The 20970-nt window shown below is 50.3% G+C and overlaps 1 protein-coding gene across 1 annotated transcript; it reads right to left on the bottom strand.

Moving 5' to 3' along the window:
* Positions 1-4935: 4935 nt before the first annotated feature.
* AGMAT (agmatinase) lies at positions 4936-15361 on the bottom strand. Its single transcript, XM_040326778.1, has 7 exons — positions 14983-15361; positions 11642-11844; positions 9989-10037; positions 8399-8594; positions 8041-8220; positions 6705-6789; positions 4936-5276 (listed from the first exon to the last, which is right to left on the bottom strand). Exons 1-7 carry the CDS (start codon positions 15321-15323, stop codon positions 5203-5205), a joined length of 1128 nt encoding a protein of 375 aa, XP_040182712.1. The 5' UTR covers positions 15324-15361; the 3' UTR covers positions 4936-5202.
* Positions 15362-20970: the final 5609 nt, after the last annotated feature.

Consider the following 20970-nt stretch of genomic DNA (forward strand, 5'->3'; position numbering starts at 1 on the left):
CCCTCGTACCCTTCGTCCTTCTTCTTCTTCTTCTTCTTCCCCTCGTACCCTTCGTCCTTCTTCTTCTTCTTCTTCCCCTCGTACCCTTCGTCCTTCTTCTTCTTCTTCTTCCCCTCGTACCCTTCGTCCTTCTTCTTCTTCTTCTTCTTCCCCTCGTACCCTTCGTCCTTCTTCTTCTTCTTCTTCTTCTTCCCCTCGTACCCTTCGTCCTTCTTCTTCTTCTTCTTCTTCTTCTTCTTCTTCTTCTTCTTCCCCTCGTACCCTTCGTCCTTCTTCTTCTTCTTCCCCTCGTACCCTTCGTCCTTCTTCTTCTTCTTCTTCCCCTCGTACCCTTCGTCCTTCTTCTTCTTCTTCTTCCCCTCGTACCCTTCGTCCTTCTTCTTCTTCTTCTTCCCCTCGTACCCTTCGTCCTTCTTCTTCTTCTTCTTCCCCTCGTACCCTTCGTCCTTCTTCTTCTTCTTCTTCCCCTCGTACCCTTCGTCCTTCTTCTTCTTCTTCTTCCCCTCGTACCCTTCGTCCTTCTTCTTCTTCTTCTTCCCCTCGTACCCTTCGTCCTTCTTCTTCTTCTTCTTCCCCTCGTACCCTTCGTCCTTCTTCTTCTTCTTCCCCTCGTACCCTTCGTCCTTCTTCTTCTTCTTCCCCTCGTACCCTTCGTCCTTCTTCTTCTTCTTCTTCCCCTCGTACCCTTCGTCCTTCTTCTTCTTCTTCTTCCCCTCGTACCCTTCGTCCTTCTTCTTCTTCTTCCCCTCGTACCCTTCGTCCTTCTTCTTCTTCTTCCCCTCGTACCCTTCGTTCTTCTTCTTCTTCTTCCCCTCGTACCCTTCGTCCTTCTTCTTCTTCTTCCCCTCGTACCCTTCTTCTTCTTCTTCTTCCCCTCGTACCCTTCGTCCTTCTTCTTCTTCTTCCCCTCGTACCCTTCGTCCTTCTTCTTCTTCTTCTTCCCCTCGTACCCTTCGTCCTTCTTCTTCTTCTTCCCCTCGTACCCTTCGTCCTTCTTCTTCTTCTTCCCCTCGTACCCTTCGTCCTTCTTCTTCTTCTTCCCCTCGTACCCTTCGTCCTTCTTCTTCTTCTTCCCCTCGTCCCCTTCGTCCTTCTTCTTCTTCTTCCCCTCGTACCCTTCGTCCTTCTTCTTCTTCTTCCCCTCGTACCCTTCGTCCTTCTTCTTCTTCTTCCCCTCGTACCCTTCGTCCTTCTTCTTCTTCTTCCCCTCGTACCCTTCGTCCTTCTTCTTCTTCTTCCCCTCGTACCCTTCGTTCTTCTTCTTCTTCTTCCCCTCGTACCCTTCGTCCTTCTTCTTCTTCTTCTTCCCCTCGTACCCTTCGTCCTTCTTCTTCTTCCCCTCGTACCCTTCGTCCTTCTTCTTCTTCCCCTCGTACCCTTCGTCCTTCTTCTTCTTCCCCTCGTACCCTTCGTCCTTCTTCTTCTTCCCCTCGTACCCTTCGTCCTTCTTCCCGTATCGTTGATCCTGCATCCTTCTTCCCATACTCTTCTTCATTTATTCTTCCTTCATTTATTCTTCCCGTATCATCCATTCTTCGTCCTTCTTCCCGTATCCTTCGTTCTTCTTCCCGTATCCTTCGTCCTTCGTTCTTCTTCCCGTATCGTTGATCCTGCATCCTTCTTCCCGTACTCTTCTTCATTTATTCTTCCTTCATTTATTCTTCCCGTATCATCCATTCTTCGTCCTTCTTCCCGTACCCTTCGTCCTTCTTCCCGTATCGTTGATCCTGCATCCTTCTTCCTGTACCCTTCTTCCTTCTACATTTATTCTTCCTTCATTTATTCTTCCCGTATCATCCATTCTTCGTCCTTCTTCCCGTACCCTTCGTCCTTCATTTATTCTTTCTTCCTTCATTTATTCTTTCTTCCTTCATTTATTCTTTCTTCTTCCCGTATCATGCATTCTTCTTTTCGTACCTCTCTTCCTTCTTCCCGTATCATTCGTTCTTCCCGTATCCTTCCTGTATTTTTTTTTATTTGCTTCCTAGGCTCACCTGATTTATGGGGTGAGGACTCCAGTCTGTAGGGTGACCTGACCCCGGGGGGCGCACTTTTTTTTTTTTTTTTTTACAGTTTTTGAGTCCGGTAAACGGTTTTTGTGTGCAGAAAGCCTCACAGACGAAGCCGCGCGGGGCGGAGCAGCGCAGTCTTCAGCTGTCCCATAATTAGCAATGCAACGTTTTACATGAACTGGAAATGTCATACTGGGGCTCCGTTCCTTTTTCATTGAGTAATTGCATAACATTTTTTTTGATTTGGCTCTCCCTACATATTCACCCGTCTTGTGGGTGGGGTCTCCGGTACAGAAAGGGTGTCTATGACATTTTCTTACCCTTCACCCCTCCCCCTCCCCTTTTAACAGGAGAAATAAAAAACACTAGAAAATCGAAAATCAATGAATATTCAATTATTTCTGGCAGAAGACTTTGCACTTTTTTTTTTTTTTTTATTTAGAAAATAACTTATTTTTAGTGTTTTTTTTTATATAATTTAACTTATAAGGTCATTTGTATTTTTTATTTTTATTTTTGTTTAAGATTATTACTGCATTGAACTCTGAAATAAACTATTTTACCGTGTGACGTATGGCGTGGTGTCATTGGTAACAGGAAGTGGAAACCTCTCAACCTTTTTAATTGCCTAGAGGCGGGGCGGGGCTTAGTCTGTATCATGTGACTGCTGTGATTGGCTCCCAAGAGCGGTCATATGATCAGGAGCCGGTCCAATGAGAAGCCCTGACCGCGCTCTCGGCATGCAACCTTCTGCTGTGTCCTCCGGCTGGGCAATAAATCCCTCTATGCAGGGGCGGACTGAAGACTCATGGGGCCCCCAGGCAATAGATTATGCTCCTTGGGCCCCTTTACATTACACAGCACCCTGCACCTCTGGGCCCCTTTGCATTACACAGCACCCTGCACCTCTGGGCCCCTTTACATTACACAGCACTCTGGGCCCCTGTACATTGCACAGCACCCTGCACCTCTGGGCCCCTTTATATTACACAGCACCCTGCACCTCTGGGCCCCTTTATATTACACAGCACCCTGCACCTCTGGGCCCCTTTACATTACACAGCACCCTGCACCTCTGGGCCCCTTTACATTACACAGCACCCTGCACCTCTGGGCCCCTTTACATTACACAGCACCCTGCACCTCTGGGCCCCTTTACATTATATAGCACCTCTGGGCCCCTTTATATTATATAGCACCTCTGGGCCCCTTTACATTACACAGCAACCTGCACCTCTGGGCCCCTTTACATTACACAGCACCCTGCACCTCTGGGCCCCTTTACATAGCACCCTGCACCTCTGGGCCCCTTTACATCACACAGCACCCTGCACCTCTGGACCCCTTTACATCACACAGCACCCTGCACCTCTGGACCCCTTTACATCACACTGCACCTCTGGACCCCTTTACATTACACGGCACCCTGCACCTCTGGGCCCCTTTACATTACACAGCACCCTGCACCTCTGGACCCCTTTTACATTACACAGCACCCTGCACCTCTGGGCCCCTTTTACATTACACAGCACCCTGCACCTCTGGGCCCCTTTTACATTACACAGCACCCTGCACCTCTGGGCCCCTTTTACATTACACAGCACCCTGCACCTCTGGGCCCCTTTTACATTACACAGCACCCTGCACCTCTGGGCCCCTTTACATTACACAGCACCCTGCACATCTGGACCCCTTTACATTACACAGCACCCTGCACCTCTGGACCCCTTTACATTACACAGCACCCTGCACCTCTGGGCCCCTTTTACATTACACAGCACCCTGCACCTCTGGGCCCCTTTACATTACACAGCACCCTGCACATCTGGACCCCTTTACATTACACAGCACCCTGCACCTCTGGACCCCTTTACATTACACAGCACCCTGCACCTCTGGGCCCCTTTTACATTACACAGCACCCTGCACCTCTGGGCCCCTTTACATTACACAGCACCTTGCACTTCTGGGCCCCTTTACATTACACAGCACCCTGCACCTCTGGACCCCTTTACATTACACAGCACCCTGCACCTCTGGGCCCCTTTTACATTACACAGCACCCTGCACCTCTGGGCCCCTTTACATTACACAGCACCCTGCACCTCTGGACCCCTTTACATCACACTGCACCTCTGGACCCCTTTACATTACACGGCACCCTGCACCTCTGGACCCCTTTACATTACACAGCACCCTGCACCTCTGGGCCCCTTTTACATTACACAGCACCCTGCACCTCTGGGCCCCTTTACATTACACAGCACCTTGCACTTCTGGGCCCCTTTACATTGCACAGCCCCCACAGTTTGTTACCCAGACACCCCCTAACAGTTCTGGACCCCCTGCATGTTACACTGGGGGGGAGATTTTGACATGCTGTTCCTGGTTTTACTGAGGCTGGCAACCCTGATGGGAGGGCCCCCCTAGTGGCATGGGGCCCTCGGGCAGTGCCTGAATGGTCAGTCTGCCCCTGCCTCTATGATCGGAAGAACTGAAGGCTAATGAATGAAAGGGGCGGAGCCAGGGATGGTCAGGCTGGGGGGGGGTCAGCGCTAGATGATGCTGGGTGTCCCCGCCTCCAGCCAGGAAATGAGGCGGAGCTCTATCTGACTTGCTGCAGCGTCTAATGCACAGTGTGAGAAGCTCACGGTGTACGTTAGAGACACCCCACCCCCACATGTGTACACGTTCATCTTCCATGCAGCGCGTTTTTTCTGTGTTTGTTGCTATGTTGGGGCACAGAAAGGCTCAGAGGGGACAGCTTGGTCGTTCCCGGGGATGCCGTTCTGTGACTTGCCCGAGCAATGCCTTGTGTCGTCTCCACCAAGGGGGCGCATGAGAGAGGGTGACAACGCAGGAGTACATTTGGGAGACGGCAGCAGTGTTGTCACCTTGCAACAGGAAGTGTCTGAACAAGAACTTACATTTTATTTGTTTTATTTTTTTAATCAAAGCCACAGATTTAAAAGGATAAAAACAACAGCGCAGTGTGCGTTCCCGAGAACCCGCTTCCGGCTCTTAGCGTTCTGCGAAGCGAAATCTGATTGGCTGTTTTTTCATTTTCGGATGGAGGTCCAGGGATTGTTTGCGATGTGTAAAGATTGGGAATCCTGCAGCAAAGCGCCTTTCTTTTTCGTGTTCTTCTTGTCGGAGCGCCGCCTGCTGTCCCGTCTCGGTCAGAACGTTCTTAGAAGGTCTTCACATTGGGGAGAACGCACAGCATTTCGAACAGGAGGTTGGCTGCGGTCAGAGCCGTGTTCCCTGCAACATTCAACGATCGTAATTAGTGATTGGGAAACCCTTGTACTCGGAGTCCCCACTGGGGGGCGCTCTTGTACTGAGCTGACTCTGAGACGCATGTGTCAAAGAGAGGGCCCAAGGCTGAATCGGGGCCCTCCAGGCCTTGTCATGTGGCCCTCGCACACGGTTTTACAGCCGCGACGTGACTCCATTCTGCCACCTCCGGGTCCCCACCCTCCGCTCCCCCGTCACTTCTTTTTACAAGGAACAGCTTTGCTAAGTGGCTCCCGGGGGGAGAGGGAGGGGTTTGTACCCCCTGCACTCTGTACATGGCGCACCCCTAAACTCTACATTCTCTAAATAGCGCACCCCTAAATGCTGCACTCTGTACTAGCGCACCCCTAAACTCTACATAACGCACCCCTAAACTCTACTCTGTACATAGCGCACCCCTAAACTCTGTACATAGCGCACCCCTAAACTCTGCATTCTCTAGACAGCGCACCCCTAAACTCTACACTCTGTACATAGCGCACCCTTAAACTCTGTACATAGCACACTCCAAACCCTGCATTCTCCAAATAGCGCACCCCTAAACTCTACACTTTGTACATAGCGCACCCCTAAACTCTACACAGCGCACCCCTAAACTCTACACTCTGTACATGGCGCACTCCTAAACTCTGCACATAGCGCACCCCTAAACTTTGAACATAGCGCACCCCTAAACTCTGCACTCTGTACATGGGGCACTCCTAAACTCTGCATTCTCTAAATAGCGCACCCCTAAACTCTACACTCTGTACATAACTCTCCCCTGAATTCTACACTCTGTACATAGCGCACCCCTAAACTCTGTATTCTGTACATAGTTCATCCCTAAACTCTGTACATAACACACCCCTGAACCCTGCACTCTGTACGTAGCACACCCCTAAACCCTACACTCTGTACACCGCGCACCCCTAAACTCTGTACATAACGCACCCCTGAACCCTGCACTCTGTACGTAGCACACCCCTTAACCCTACACTCTGTACACCGCGCACCCCTAAACTCTGTACTCTGTACGTAACGCACACCTGAACTCTGCAATCTGCGCACCCTTGAACTTTGCACTTAGTGCACTCTGTACGTAGCACACTGGACACAACGCACTCCTAAACCCTGCCCTCTGTACAAATTGCACCCCTGAACCCTGCACTCTGGATGTAGCGCACCCCAGATACAACCGACCCTTTGAGGACAACCAAACCGCTGATGCGGACCGCGATGAACTTGAGTTTGACACCCCTGGGGTTAGACGGGCGATTTTATACTCCTAGGCCCAGTAGCCCACCATCCCCTCCTGTGGACGGGTTTTTTTTGTCCCTGAATTGCAATCCGTCTCCATAATACCGAGCCGAGGAGGCGCCACAATGACCCGAAATCTGAGGAGCCGACACCCACCTGACGGGTCGTAGATTGGGGCAACTTCCACCAGGTCACAACCTACGATGTTCATTCCCCGGCAGCCGCGGATAATCTCCAGAGCCTGGAGGGGAAAACAAGAAAAGTTTTATCTTAATGAGGAACTTCAGTCCCAGAATACATTGGCCCCGCCTCTCCCCCGCCGACATCTTTGAATATCCGGGGCGTGTACAGATGTGCCGCGGAGCCTGCGGGGTCCTAAAGACCTGCGGCACGTCTTCACACGCGCAGAGTATTGCCAAATGTCCTGATATCAGTGGACGTGAACAATGCCACATCTTTAGTGGGAGGAATAGTGTCCCATCATTGGTGTCAGTGGGAGGAATAGTGTCCCATCATTGGTGTCAGTGGGAGGAATAGTGTCCCATCATTGGTGTCAGTGGGAGGAATAGTGTCCCATCATTGGTGTCAGTGGGAGGAATAGTGTCCCATCATTGGTGTCAGTGGGAGGAATAGTGTCCCATCATTGGTGTCAGTGGGAGGAATAGTGTCCCCATCATTGGTGTCAGTGGGAGGAATAGTGTCCCATCATTGGTGTCAGTGGGAGGAATAGTGTCCCATCATTGGTATCAGTGGGAGGAATAGTGCCCCATCATTGGTGTCAGTGGGAGGAATAGTGTCCCATCATTGGTATCAGTTGGAGGAATAGTGTCCCATCATTGGTGTCAGTGGGAGGAATAGTGTCCCCATCATTGGTGTCAGTGGGAGGAATAGTGCCCCATCATTGGTGTCAGTGGGAGGAATAGTGTCCCATCATTGGTGTCAGTGGGAGGAATAGTGTCCCATCATTGGTGTCAGTGGGAGGAATAGTGTCCCATCATTGGTATCAGTGGGAGGAATAGTGTCCCATCATTGGTATCAGTTGGAGGAATAGTGTCCCATCATTGGTGTCAGTGGGAGGAATAGTGTCCCCATCATTGGTGTCAGTGGGAGGAATAGTGTCCCATCATTGGTGTCAGTGGGAGGAATAGTGTCCCATCATTGGTGTCAGTAGAAGGAATAGTGTCCCATCATTGGTGTCAGTGGGAGGAATAGTGTCCCATCATTGGTGTCAGTGGGGGGAATAGTGTCCCATCATTGGTGTCAGTGGGAGGAATAGTGTCCCATCATTGGTGTCTGTAGAAGGAATAGTGTCCCTAGGAACGGATAAATGCAGGTCAGAGTTTGGAGACCACAGCCTTAGAGCCAACGTTAATGATCCAGAACCCCCCCATCTCGGAATTGTCATGGAAGACCAGCTTAGGCCCGGGTTGCATTGGCCACCTCCAATCAGGAGAAGCCTCCCTCTACCCGCCCGGGGGCTGGTTTTGCCTACCTGGTGTGTTGTGAGTCCAGCAACCTCCGGTGTTCCGGTGCCGGGGGCGAACGACGGGTCGATTCCGTCAATGTCAAAAGAGATGTAAACGGGTTTGTCCCCCATCTGCTGGCGAATCTCCGACATTAGAGGAACCAAAGACTTGAACCAGCAATCCTCGGCGAAGACGACCCGGAACCCCTGAAAGACATGAGGCGGTGAGACTCCGGGCTTCACAGGGGTGGATTCTCTCATCGCCAACGTGGGCTGGGAAGGTGGCATCGTTTTGTGGTCTTTTCTTTTCTCCAAGGCCTCCAGACTAAATTTAGGGGATGGGGGTTGGGGGGGTTCCCCTTTGAAGTGGGTGGTGCCAACATACCTGGTCTCTGCAGAATTTGTAGGGGTCGGCGCTGTAGGAGGAGCCTCGGATTCCAATCTGGACCACCCTCTTGCAGTCCAAGAGACCATCATCCACGCAACGTCGGAACGGCGTCCCATGGTAGATCTTCTCGCCGAGCGCCATGTCGCCCGTGTCGGTGTGCGCGTCCACGTGTACCAAGCCCACCGGACCGTGCCTGAAGCGGGGCAACACAAACAAGGATCGTCATGTTAAATTGTATTCTCATTGGTGGGAGAGGAAAGGCTCATTGATGGAGGTGGGGGAGGGAAGGCTCATTGATGGAGGTGGGGAGGGAAGGCTCATTGATGGAGGTGGAGGGGGAAGGATCATTGATGGAGGTGGGGGGAGGGAAGGCTCATTGGTGGAGGTGGGGAGGGAAGGCTCATTGATATAGGTGGGGAGGGAAGGCTCATTGATGGAGGTGGGGAAGGAAGGCTCATTGATGGAGTGGGGAGGGGAAGGATCATTGATGGAGGTGGGGAGGGAAGGCTCATTGATGGAGGTGGGGAGGGAAGGCCCATTGATGGAGGTGGGGGAGGGAAGGCTCATTGATGGAGGTGGGGGAGGGAAGGCTCATTGATGGAGGTGGGGGAGGGAAGGCTCAATGATGGAGGTGGGGAGGGAAGGCTCAGTGATGGAGGTGGGGAGAAAGGCTCATTGATGGAGGTGGGGGAGGGAAGGCTCATTGATGGAGGTGGGGAGGGAAGGCTCATTGATGGAGGTGGGGAGGGAAGGCTCATTGATGGAGGTGGGGGAGGGAAGGCTCATTGATGGAGGTGGGGGAGGGAAGGCTCATTGATGGAGGTGGGGGTGGGAAGGCTCATTGATGGAGATGGGGAGGGAAGGCTCATTGATGGAGGTGGGGAGGGAAGGCTCATTGATGGAGGTGGGGGAGGGAAGGCTCATTGATGGAGGTGGGGGAGGGAAGTCTCATTGATGGGGGTGGGGAGGGAAGACTCATTGATGGAGGTGAGGAGGGAAGGTTCATTGATGGAGGTGGGGAGGGAAGGCTCATTGATGGAGGTGGGGAGGGAAGACTCATTGATGGAGGTGGGGAGGGAAGACTCATTGATGGAGGTGGGGAGGGAAGACTCATTGATGGAGGTGGGGGGAGGGAAGGCTCAGTGATGGAGGTGGGGGAGGGAAGTCTCATTGATGGAGGTGGGGGAGGGAAGGCTCATTGATGGAGGTGGGGGAGGGAAGGCTCATTGATGGAGGTGGGGAGGGAAGGCTCATTGATGGAGGTGGGGAGGGAAGGCTCATTGATGGAGGTGGGGAGGGAAGGCTCATTGATGGAGGTGGGGAGGGAAGGCTCATTGATGGAGGTGGGGGAGGGAAGGCTCATTGATGGAGGTGGGGAGGGAAGGCTCATTGATGGAGGTGGGGGAGGGAAGGCTCATTGATGGAGGTGGGGGGAGGGAAGGCTCATTGATGGAGGTGGAGGAGGGAAGGCTCATTGATGGAGGCGGGGGTTGGGCTCATTGGTCCCGCCTCCCAACTTACAGAACTTAAATGACCTTCTACTGACGGTTTGGTTATTGCTGATCAGTAGTGACAATAACGACTTACTTTTCTGCTACGGCCTGAAGGATGGGGTAAGTGATGGTGTGATCTCCTCCTATGAAGACAAAAATAACATCATTCACCATCTGTATCAGCGACAGCGACCCTATCATATACAGCCGGGGGGGGGGGGGGAGGGGGCTCCAAACCTTTATAAATTATCGAGGGCTAAAAAAATTAAATAAAATTATAAACAAATATAAATATATATATGTTTATTACAATATAAATGAATATATGTTTTACTTGTTTTTTTATTTTATCAGTATATGATTTAGTACAACAGTGAAAAAAAATCTTCAGTATAAAAGCAAACAAATTAAGAATAAACATGAGCCCACCAGAGTCCCTTTCAGAGCCCCCCCTTATAACAGAGTCCCCATCTAATCCCCCCTTATTATTACTATTATTTATATAATTTGTACTTTTATTATTATAATCATTGTTATTTTTTATTATTATTTTTTTTTTTTATTATTAATATTATTATTTTATTATTGTTATTTTTTATTATTTTGTTTTTATTGTTATGATTGTTATTGTTTTATTATTATTATTACCATTATTGTATTTTTAAAATGAAAAATTTAACAAAAATGAAGTAAAAGAAAAATGTAAAAAATAAATAAATAAGTAAAATAAAAATAAAAAAAAAACAAAATGTAAAAAATAAAATAAACAAAAAAGAAACCAGTAAAGGAACAATAAAAAGAAAATTGTAAAAAAGATAATATATTATTTGCGTTAATGTTATTATTATTATTATTTATTTGTATTATTGTTTTTATTATTTTTGTTATTATTATTACTATAACTGTATTTTTAAAAAGAAAAATGTAAAAAATAAATAAGTAAAAGAAAAATGTAAAAAAAAGTGAAAGAAAAACAAATTGTAAAAAATAAAATCAACATAAAAAGAAACCAGTAAAGGAACAATAAAAAGAAAAATGTAAAAAAGATAATATATTATTTGCGTTAATGTTATTATTATTATTAATTTTTATTATTGTTTTTATTATTTTATTATTATTGTTATTATTATTACTACTACTATAATTGTATTTTTAAAAAGAAAAATGTAAAAAATAAGTAAAAGAAAAATGTAAAAAAAATAAATAAAAGAAAAATGTTAAAAAAACAAGTAAAAAAAAAGAAAAATGTAAAAAAAAATGTATCATTAGCGTTAATATTATTATTATTGTTTTTATTGTTTTTATTATTGTTACTATTATTGTATTTTTAAAAATTGTTTTTTTTTTAAATGAAGTAAAATAAAAATTAAAAAAAATAAGTAAAATAAAAAAAAGTGAAAGAAAAACAAAGTGTAAAAAATAAAATAAACAAAAAAGAAACCAGTAAAGGAACAATTAAAATAAAAATGTAAAAAAGATCATATATTATTAGCGTTAATGTTATTATTATTTATTTTTATTATTATTATTATTACTATTATTATTATTGTTGCTGTTGTTTTATTATTTTTATTAGAGTTATTTGCTGACAGACCTTTATCCCGATGTGAAGTGAAGTAGACATTCTAGAATTGTCCATGGAAAACCAAACAGGTGAACAGAGGGGTGTGGCTTATGTAAAGTGGGTGTGGCCCAATGAGCGGGGTGGGGTCATTACTTTGCACGTGAAATAAAAGGCGCCCCCTACCCATTGTTAGCGGTATACACCCCGTCGCCATGATTTTCTGGTAGGCCTCTCTGATCCGCCGGCAGCTGTCCTTCAGGTCGTACAGATTCACGTTGACGTCGCCGATGTCCGCCACCATGATCGACTCGTACGGGGCCGATCGTGTGGTGATGTTGTATCGTCTCACCATGGAGGACTCCGCCCGGATGTGGCGCGGCCCGAACCTGGGGAACAAAAAATATCACTTTATGGGAAATCCCTGCCAGTCCCCTCTGCTTTCCAATTAAAAAGGATTTGAAGTTGGGGGTTAGGATTAGGAGTTGGGGTTAGGATTAGAGGTTAGGAGTTGGGGGTTAGGATTAGGAGTTGGGGGTTAGGATTAGGAGTTGGGGTTAGGTTTATGTGTTAGGATTAGGGGTTAGGATTAGGGGTTGGGGTTAGGATTAGAGGTTAGGAGTTGGGGTTAGGATTTGGAGTTGGGGTTAGGATTAGGGGTTAGGATTAGGAGTTGGGGGTTAGGATTAGGAGTTGGGGGTTAGGATTAGGAGTTGGGGTTAGGTTTATGTGTTAGGATTAGGGGTTAGGATTAGGGGTTGGGGTTAGGATTAGAGGTTAGGAGTTGGGGTTAGGATTTGGAGTTGGGGTTAGGATTAGGGGTTAGGATTAGGAGTTGGGGGTTAGGATTAGGAGTTGGGGGTTAGGATTAGGAGTTGGGGTTAGGTTTATGTGTTAGGATTAGGGGTTAGGATTAGGGGTTGGGGTTAGGATTAGAGGTTAGGAGTTGGGGTTAGGATTTGGAGTTGGGGTTAGGATTAGGGGTTAGGATTAGGAGTTGGGGGTTAGGATTAGGAGTTGGGGGTTAGGATTAGGAGTTGGGGTTAGGTTTATGTGTTAGGATTAGGGGTTAGGATTAGGGGTTGGGGTTAGGATTAGAGGTTAGGAGTTGGGGTTAGGATTTGGAGTTGGGGTTAGGATTAGGGGTTAGGATTAGGAGTTGGGGGTTAGGATTAGGAGTTGGGGGTTAGGATTAGGAGTTGGGGTTAGGTTTATGTGTTAGGATTAGGGGTTAGGATTAGGGGTTGGGGTTAGGATTAGAGGTTAGGAGTTGGGGTTAGGATTTGGAGTTGGGGTTAGGATTAGGGGTTAGGATTAGGAGTTGGGGGTTAGGATTAGGGGTTAGGATTTGGAGTTGGGGGTTAGGATTAGGGGTTAGAATTTGGAGTTGGGGTTAGGATTAGGAGTTGGGGGTTAGGATTAGGGGTTAGGATTTGGAGTTGGGGTTAGGTTTATGTGTTAGGATTAGGGGTTAGAATTATGATTAGGGGTTAGGATTAGAGGTTAGGAGTTGGGGTTAGGATTTGGAGTTGGGGGTTAGGATTAGGGGTTAGAATTTGGATTAGGGGTTAGAATTAGGATTAGGAATAGGGGTTAGAATTAGGGGTTAGGAGTTGGGGCCTTAGGATTAGGTGTTAGAATTATGATTAGGGGTTAGGAGTTGGGATTAGGGTTAGGATTTGGAGTTGGGGTTAGAATTTGGATTAGGGGTTAAAATTAGGGTTAGGATTAGGAGTTGGGGTTAGGATTAGGGGTTAGGAGTTGGGGTTAGGATTAGGATTTGTAGTTTGAATTAGGATTAGGGGTTAGAATTTGGGTTAGGATTAGGAGTTGGGGTTAGAATTAGGATTAGGGATTAGGATTAGGGGTTAGGATTAGGATTAGGGGTTAGAATTAGGAGTTGGGGTTAGGTTTATGTGTTAGGATTAGGGGTTAGAATTATGATTAGGGGTTAGGATTAGAGGTTAGGAGTTGGAGTTGGGGTTTGAATTAGGATTAGGGGTTAGAATTTGGATTAGGGGTTAGAATTAGGATTAGGATTTGGATTAGGGGTTAGAATTAGGGTTAGGATTAGGAGTTGGGGTTAGGATTAGGGGTTAGGAGTTGGGGTTAGGATTAGGATTAGGGGTTAGGAGTTGGGGTTAGGGTTAGGATTTGTAGTTTGAATTAGGATTAGGGGTTAGAATTTGGGTTAGGATTAGGAGTTGGGGTTAGAATTAGGATTAGGATTAGGGGTTAGGATTAGGGGTTAGGATTAGGATTAGGGGTTAGGAGTTGGGGTTAGGGTTAGGATTTGTAGTTTGAATTAGGATTAGGGGTTAGAATTTGGGTTAGGATTAGGAGTTGGGGTTAGAATTAGGATTAGGATTAGGGGTTAGGAGTTGGGGTTAGGTTTATGTGTTAGGATTAGGGGTTAGGAGTTGGAGTTGGGGTTTGAATTTGGATTAGGGGTTAGAATTAGGATTAGGATTTGGGGTTAGGTTTATGTGTTAGGATTATGGGTTAGGATTAGGTGTTGGGGGTTGCAGTTATTAATGTTAAGATTAGGACTAGGGGGTTAAAAATAATCATAAATAATAAATAAATCCAATAAATGAATACTGTGTAATAATAAATAAATAATAAACCCCGAACTCTTAAGAAATAATAAAATAAAAATAAATAAAGTATTATTCTCTAAATTATTATTAGTGATTTGTGTTGGGTGTGTAATATTATGATTATTAGTTGGCGGTTATTTATTATTATATTTTTTTTCATTCATTATTACATATTATACATTTATTTTCTGTATCTTTTATTTATGATGAGTTTTAGTTATTTGTGTATTTATTTTATACATTTTTCCATTCGAGCAGAAAATCGCTTTCTATTAATTTCTATGGGAACAAAGACGCCAAAAACGCGCAAATCTGCCCTTTTAAAGCTACAAAAAAAAGCGCTGGAACTTTTTCGAGCTTCGGGAGACTCGGAGTGGAGATTTGAACCGTCTCCGTAGAGAAGAATTCGGATCGTTGTCATGGGAGAGCTTGTGGAATTCAATCTGTGACCGTTCAGGTTGTACAATCAGATTGTAATGTGTATGGGGGGATGGTAGAGGGGATTGTACAATCAGGTTGTAATGTGTATGGGGGGATGGTAGAGGGGATTGTACAATCAGGTTGTAATGTGTATGGGGGGATGGTAGAGGGGATTGTACAATCAGGTTGTAATGTGTATGGGGGGATGGTAGAGGGGATTGTACAATCAGGTTGTAATGTGTATGGGGGGATGGTAGAGGGGATTGTACAATCAGATTGTAGTGTGTATGGGGGGATGGTAGAGGCGATTGTACAATCAGGTTGTATGGGGGATGGTAGAGGAGATCGTACAATCAGGTTGTATTGGTGATCATGGAGGGGATTGCAGAGGTTGTAGTGTGTGTGGTCGGCCTCCTCCAATCGTATAAATATCTGATTGGGTATTGATTATATATTGATCGGTCCGTATCTGATGGGGAATCTCTGGATTTTGGGGGGTGTACTCGCCTGGCTCCGGGTCGGTTTGAGGTCCCGGTGTCCAGCGGCACCCCGATAAACGCGGCGTCCAGCCCCTCCGCCGACTCCTGGTAGGGCAGCTTCATCATAGTGCACACCCCCGAGGGGCGGGCCACGAACTCCGCGCTCAGGGGGGCGTTAAACTTCTTGTCCGAAAGGCTCCGCCGGGGGGTTCCCCGGAACTCCGCCCACCTGTGGGGGGGCCGCGCCACCGAGAAACGCGAGGACCATCGCAGGGCCACCGACTGCCTCCATGGGGACAGAGGGCCACAGGCGGGCCCCTGGGGGCCACAGGTCCGGAGGAGATTGCAGATTCTCCGGAGATTGGCCATGACGGTTGTACTGTCTCCTGGACTCAAAGTACGATTCCCCCTCCCCCTCCCCCTCCGGGCCCTTTGCCCCATGGGGCCCCGCCCACCAACACGCCTCCCGTCTCCCTAAATAAAGACACAGGACACCCCGGGGGGGGGGGAGGGGGGGTATTAAATTCCTCGTCACGTGACTTTGTAACGTCTTCTGGAGGCCCCGCCCACAGTCCTAAACTCGCAGGCGTCTCAAACTGGTGGCCCTCCAGCTGTTGCAAAACTACAAGTCCAATGAGGCATTGCAAGAATGACAGTTACCAGCATGACTCCCCCAGGCAGAGGCATGATGGGACTTGTAGTTTTACAACAGCTGGAGGGCCACCAGTTTGAGACCCTTGGGGAACCCGATCCCAGAGCTCCCAACTGTCCCGGATTTCAAGGGACTTTCCCTGATTTGGGGCAAAGCCCCTCCGACCCTGCGTCCCTCTATCCCTCCGACCCTGCGTCCCTCTATCCCTCCGACCCTGCGTCCCTCTATCCCTCCCACCCTGCGTCCCTCTATCCCTCCCACCCTGCGTCCCTCTATCCCTCCGACCCTGCGTCCCTCTATCCCTCCAACCCTGCGTCCCTCTATCCCTCCAACCCTGCGTCCCTCCGACCCTGCGTCCCTCCGACCCTGCGTCCCTCTATCCCTCCGACCCTGCGTCCCTCTATCCCTCCGACCCTGCGTCCCTCTATCCCTCCGACCCTGCGTCCCTCTATCCCTCCGACCCTGCGTCCCTCTATCCCTCCGACCCTGCGTCCCTCTATCCCTCCGACCCTGCGTCCCTCTATCCCTCCGACCCTGCGTCCCTCTATCCCTCCGACCCTGCGTCCCTCCGACCCTGCGTCCCTCTATCCCTCCGACCCTGCGTCCCTCTATCCCTCCGACCCTGCGTCCCTCCGACCCTGCGTCCCTCTATCCCTCCCACCCTGCGTCCCTCTATCCCTCCGACCCTGCGTCCCTCCGACCCTGCGTCCCTCCGACCCTGCGTCCCTCCGACCCTGCGTCCCTCTATCCCTCCGACCCTGCGTCCCTCTATCCCTCCGACCCTGCGTCCCTCTATCCCTCCGACCCTGCGTCCCTCTATCCCTCCGACCCTGCGTCCCTCTATCCCTCCGACCCTGCGTCCCTCTATCCCTCCGACCCTGCGTCCCTCTATCCCTCCGACCCTGCGTCCCTCCGACCCTGCTTCCCTCTATCCCTCCGACCCTGCGTCCCTCTATCCCTCCGACCCTGCGTCCCTCTATCCCTCCGACCCTGCGTCCCTCTATCCCTCCGACCCTGCGTCCCTCTATCCCTCCCACCCTGCGTCCCTCTATCCCTCCCACCCTGCGTCCCTCTATCCCTCCCACCCTGCGTCCCTCTATCCCTCCGACCCTGCGTCCCTCTATCCCTCCAACCCTGCGTCCCTCTATCCCTCCGACCCTGCGTCCCTCCGACCCTGCGTCCCTCCGACCCTGCGTCCCTCTATCCCTCCGACCCTGCGTCCCTCTATCCCTCCGACCCTGCGTCCCTCTATCCCTCCGACCCTGCGTCCCTCTATCCCTCCGACCCTGCGTCCCTCTATCCCTCCGACCCTGCGTCCCTCCGACCCTGCGTCCCTCTGTCCCTCCGACCCTGCGTCCCTCTGTCCCTCCGACCCTGCGTCCCTCTGTCCCTCCGACCCTGCGTCCCTCTGTCCCTCCGACCCTGCGTCCCTCTATCCCTCCGACCCTGCGTCCCTCTATCCCTCCGACCCTGCGTCCCTCTATCCCTCCGACCCTGCGTCCCTCTATCCCTCCGACCCTGCGTCCCTCCGACCCTGCGTCCCTCTATCCCTCCCACCCTGCGTCCCTCTATCCCTCCGACCCTGCGTCCCTCCGACCCTGCGTCCCTCTATCCCTCCAACCCTGCGTCCCTCTATCCCTCCGTCCCTGTGTCCCTCTATCCCTCCGTCCCTCCGACCCTCCGACCCTGCGTCCCTCCGACCCTGCGTCCCTCCGACCCTGCGTCCCTCTATCCCTCCGACCCTGCGTCCCTCTATCCCTCCGACCCTGCGTCCCTCTATCCCTCCGACCCTGCGTCCCTCTATCCCTCCGACCCTGCGTCCCTCTATCCCTCCGACCCTGCGTCCCTCTATCCCTCCGACCCTGCGTCCCTCCGACCCTGCGTCCCTCTGTCCCTCCGACCCTGCGTCCCTCTGTCCCTCCGACCCTGCGTCCCTCTATCCCTCCGACCCTGCGTCCCTCTATCCCTCCGACCCTGCGTCCCTCTATCCCTCCGACCCTGCGTCCCTCTATCCCTCCGACCCTGCGTCCCTCCGACCCTGCGTCCCTCTATCCCTCCCACCCTGCGTCCCTCTATCCCTCCGACCCTGCGTCCCTCCGACCCTGCGTCCCTCTATCCCTCCAACCCTGCGTCCCTCTATCCCTCCGTCCCTGTGTCCCTCTATCCCTCCGTCCCTCCGACCCTCCGACCCTGCGTCCCTCCGACCCTGCGTCCCTCTATCCCTCCAACCCTGCGTCCCTCTGTCCCTCCGTCCCTGTGTCCCTCTATCCCTCCGTCCCTCCGTCCCTCCGACCCTGCGTCCCTCCGACCCTGCGTCCCTCCGACCCTGCGTCCCTCTATCCCTCCAACCCTGCGTCCCTCTATCCCTCCGTCCCTGTGTCCCTCTATCCCTCCGTCCCTCCGACCCTCGTTCCTCCATCCCTCCGACCCTCGTTCCTCTATCCCACCGACCCTGCGTCCCTCTATCCCTCCGACCCTGCGTCCCTCTATCCCTCCGACCCTGCGTCCCTCTATCCCTCCGACCCTGCGTCCCTCTATCCCTCCGACCCTGCGTCCCTCTATCCCTCCGACCCTGCGTCCCTCTATCCCTCCGACCCTGCGTCCCTCCATCCCTCCCACCCTGCGTCCCTCTATCCCTCCCACCCTGCGTCCCTCTATCCCTCCGACCCTGCGTCCCTCCGACCCTGTGTCCCTCTATCCCTCCGTCCCTGCGTCCCTCTGTCCCTCCGACCCTGCGTCCCTCCGACCCTGCGTCCCTCTATCCCTCCGTCCCTCTATCCCTCCGACCCTGCGTCCCTCTATCCCACCAACCCTGCGTCCCTCTATCCCACCGACCCTGCGTCCCTCTATCCCACCGACCCTGCGTCCCTCTATCCCTCCGTCCCTGCGTCCCTCTATCCCACCGACCCTGCGTCCCTCTATCCCACCGACCCTGCGTCCCTCTATCCCTCCGACCCTGCGTCCCTCTATCCCACCGACCCTGGGTTCCTCTATCCCTCCGCCCCACTGTCCCTCCATCCCTCCGACCCTGCGTCCCTCTATCCCACCGACCCTGCGTCCCTCTATCCCACCGACCCTGCGTCCCTCTATCCCACCGACCCTGCGTCCCTCTATCCCACCGACCCTGCGTCCCTCTATCCCACCGACCCTGCGTCCCTCTATCCCTCCGACCCTGCGTCCCTCTATCCCACCGACCCTGCGTCCCTCTATCCCTCCGTCCCTCGTTCCTCCGTCCCTGCGTCCCTCCATCCCTCCGACCCTGCGTCCCTCTATCCCTCCGACCCTGCGTCCCTCTATCCCTCCGACCCTGCGTCCCTCTATCCCACCGACCCTGCGTCCCTCTATCCCTCCGACCCTGCGTCCCTCTATCCCTCCGACCCTGCGTCCCTCTATCCCTCCGACCCTGCGTCCCTCTATCCCACCGACCCTGCGTCCCTCTATCCCACCGACCCTGCGTCCCTCTATCCCTCCGACCCTGCGTCCCTCTATCCCACCGACCCTGCGTCCCTCTATCCCTCCGACCCTGCGTCCCTCTATCCCACCGACCCTGCGTCCCTCTATCCCACCGACCCTGCGTCCCTCTATCCCTCCGACCCTGCGTCCCTCTATCCCTCCGACCCTGCGTCCCTCTATCCCACCGACCCTGGGTTCCTCTATCCCTCCGCCCCACTGTCCCTCCATCCCTCGTTCCTCTGTCCCACCGTTCCTCCGACCCTGCGTCCCTCTGTCCCTCCATCCCTCTGCCCCTCCGTCCCCTCGTTCCTCCATCCTTCCGTTCCTCCATCCTTCCGTCCCTGCGTCCCTCTGTCCCACCGTCCCACCGTTCCTCCCAGTGCTGGCCCAAGACCTTGTGCTGCTTGGTACCAAGAATGAAATGCTGCCCCCCCCCAAAAAAAAATCACGCCAACTAAAAGGCCCCCACATCCATTATTTTATATCATGAGAACTAAAGAGGACCTGTCATGTCTCTATACATGTATAGGAGTATAAAGAGGACCTGTCATGGCTCTATACATGTATATAGGAGTATAAAGAGGACCTGTCATGGCTCTATACATGTATATAGGAGTATATAGAGGACCTGTCATGGCTCTATACATGTATATAGGAGTATAAAGAGGACCTGTCATGGCTCTATACATGTATATAGGAGTATAAAGAGGACCTGTCATGGCTCTATACATGTATATAGGAGTATAAAGAGGACCTGTCATGGCTCTATACATGTATATAGGAGTATAAAGAGGACCTGTCATGGCTCTATACATGTATATAGGAGTATAAAGAGGACCTGTCATGGCTCTATACATGTATATAGGAGTATAAAGAGGACCTGTCATGGCTCTATACATGTATAGGAGTATAAAGAGGACCTGTCATGGCTCTATACATGTATATAGGAGTATAAAGAGGACCTGTCATGGCTCTATACATGTATATAGGAGTATAAAGAGGACCTGTCATGGCTCTATACATGTATATAGGAGTATAAAGTGGACCTGTCATGGCTCTATACATGTATATAGGAGTATAAAGAGGACCTGTCATGGCTCTATACATGTATATAGGAGTATAAAGAGGACCTGTCATGGCTCTATACATGTATATAGGAGTATAAAGAGGACCTGTCATGGCTCTATAAATGTATATAGGAGTATAAAGAGGACCTGTCATGGCTCTATACATGTATATAGGAGTATAAAGAGGACCTGTCATGGCTCTATACATGTATAGGAGTATAAAGAGGACCTGTCATGACTCTATACATGTATATAGGAGTATAAAGAGGACCTGTCATGGCTCTATACATGTATATAGGAGTATAAAGAGGACCTGTCATGGCTCTATACATGTATATAGGAGTATAAAGAGGACCTGTCATGGCTCTATACATGTATATAGGAGTATAAAGAGGACCTGTCATTGCTCTATACATGTATATAGGAGTATAAAGAGGACCTGTCATGGCTCTATACATGTATATAAAAGTATAAAGAGGACCTGTCATGGCTCTATACATGTATAAGAGTATAAAGAGGACCTGTCATGGCTCTATACATGTATATAGGAGTATAAAGAGGACCTGTCATGGCTCTATACATGTATATAGGAGTATAAAGAGAACCTGTCATGGCTCTATACATGTATAGGAGTATAAAGAGGACCTGTCATGGCTCTATACATGTATAGGAGGATAAAGAGGACCTGTCATGGCTCTATACATGTATATAGGAGTATAAAGAGGACCTGTCATGGCTCTATACATGTATATAGGAGTATATAGAGGACCTGTCATGGCTCTATACATGTATATAGGAGTATAAAGAGGACCTGTCATGGCTCTATACATGTATATAGGAATAT

This window comes from Rana temporaria, chromosome 10 (assembly GCF_905171775.1).
Source record: "Rana temporaria chromosome 10, aRanTem1.1, whole genome shotgun sequence".
NCBI lineage: Eukaryota > Metazoa > Chordata > Amphibia > Anura > Ranidae > Rana > Rana temporaria.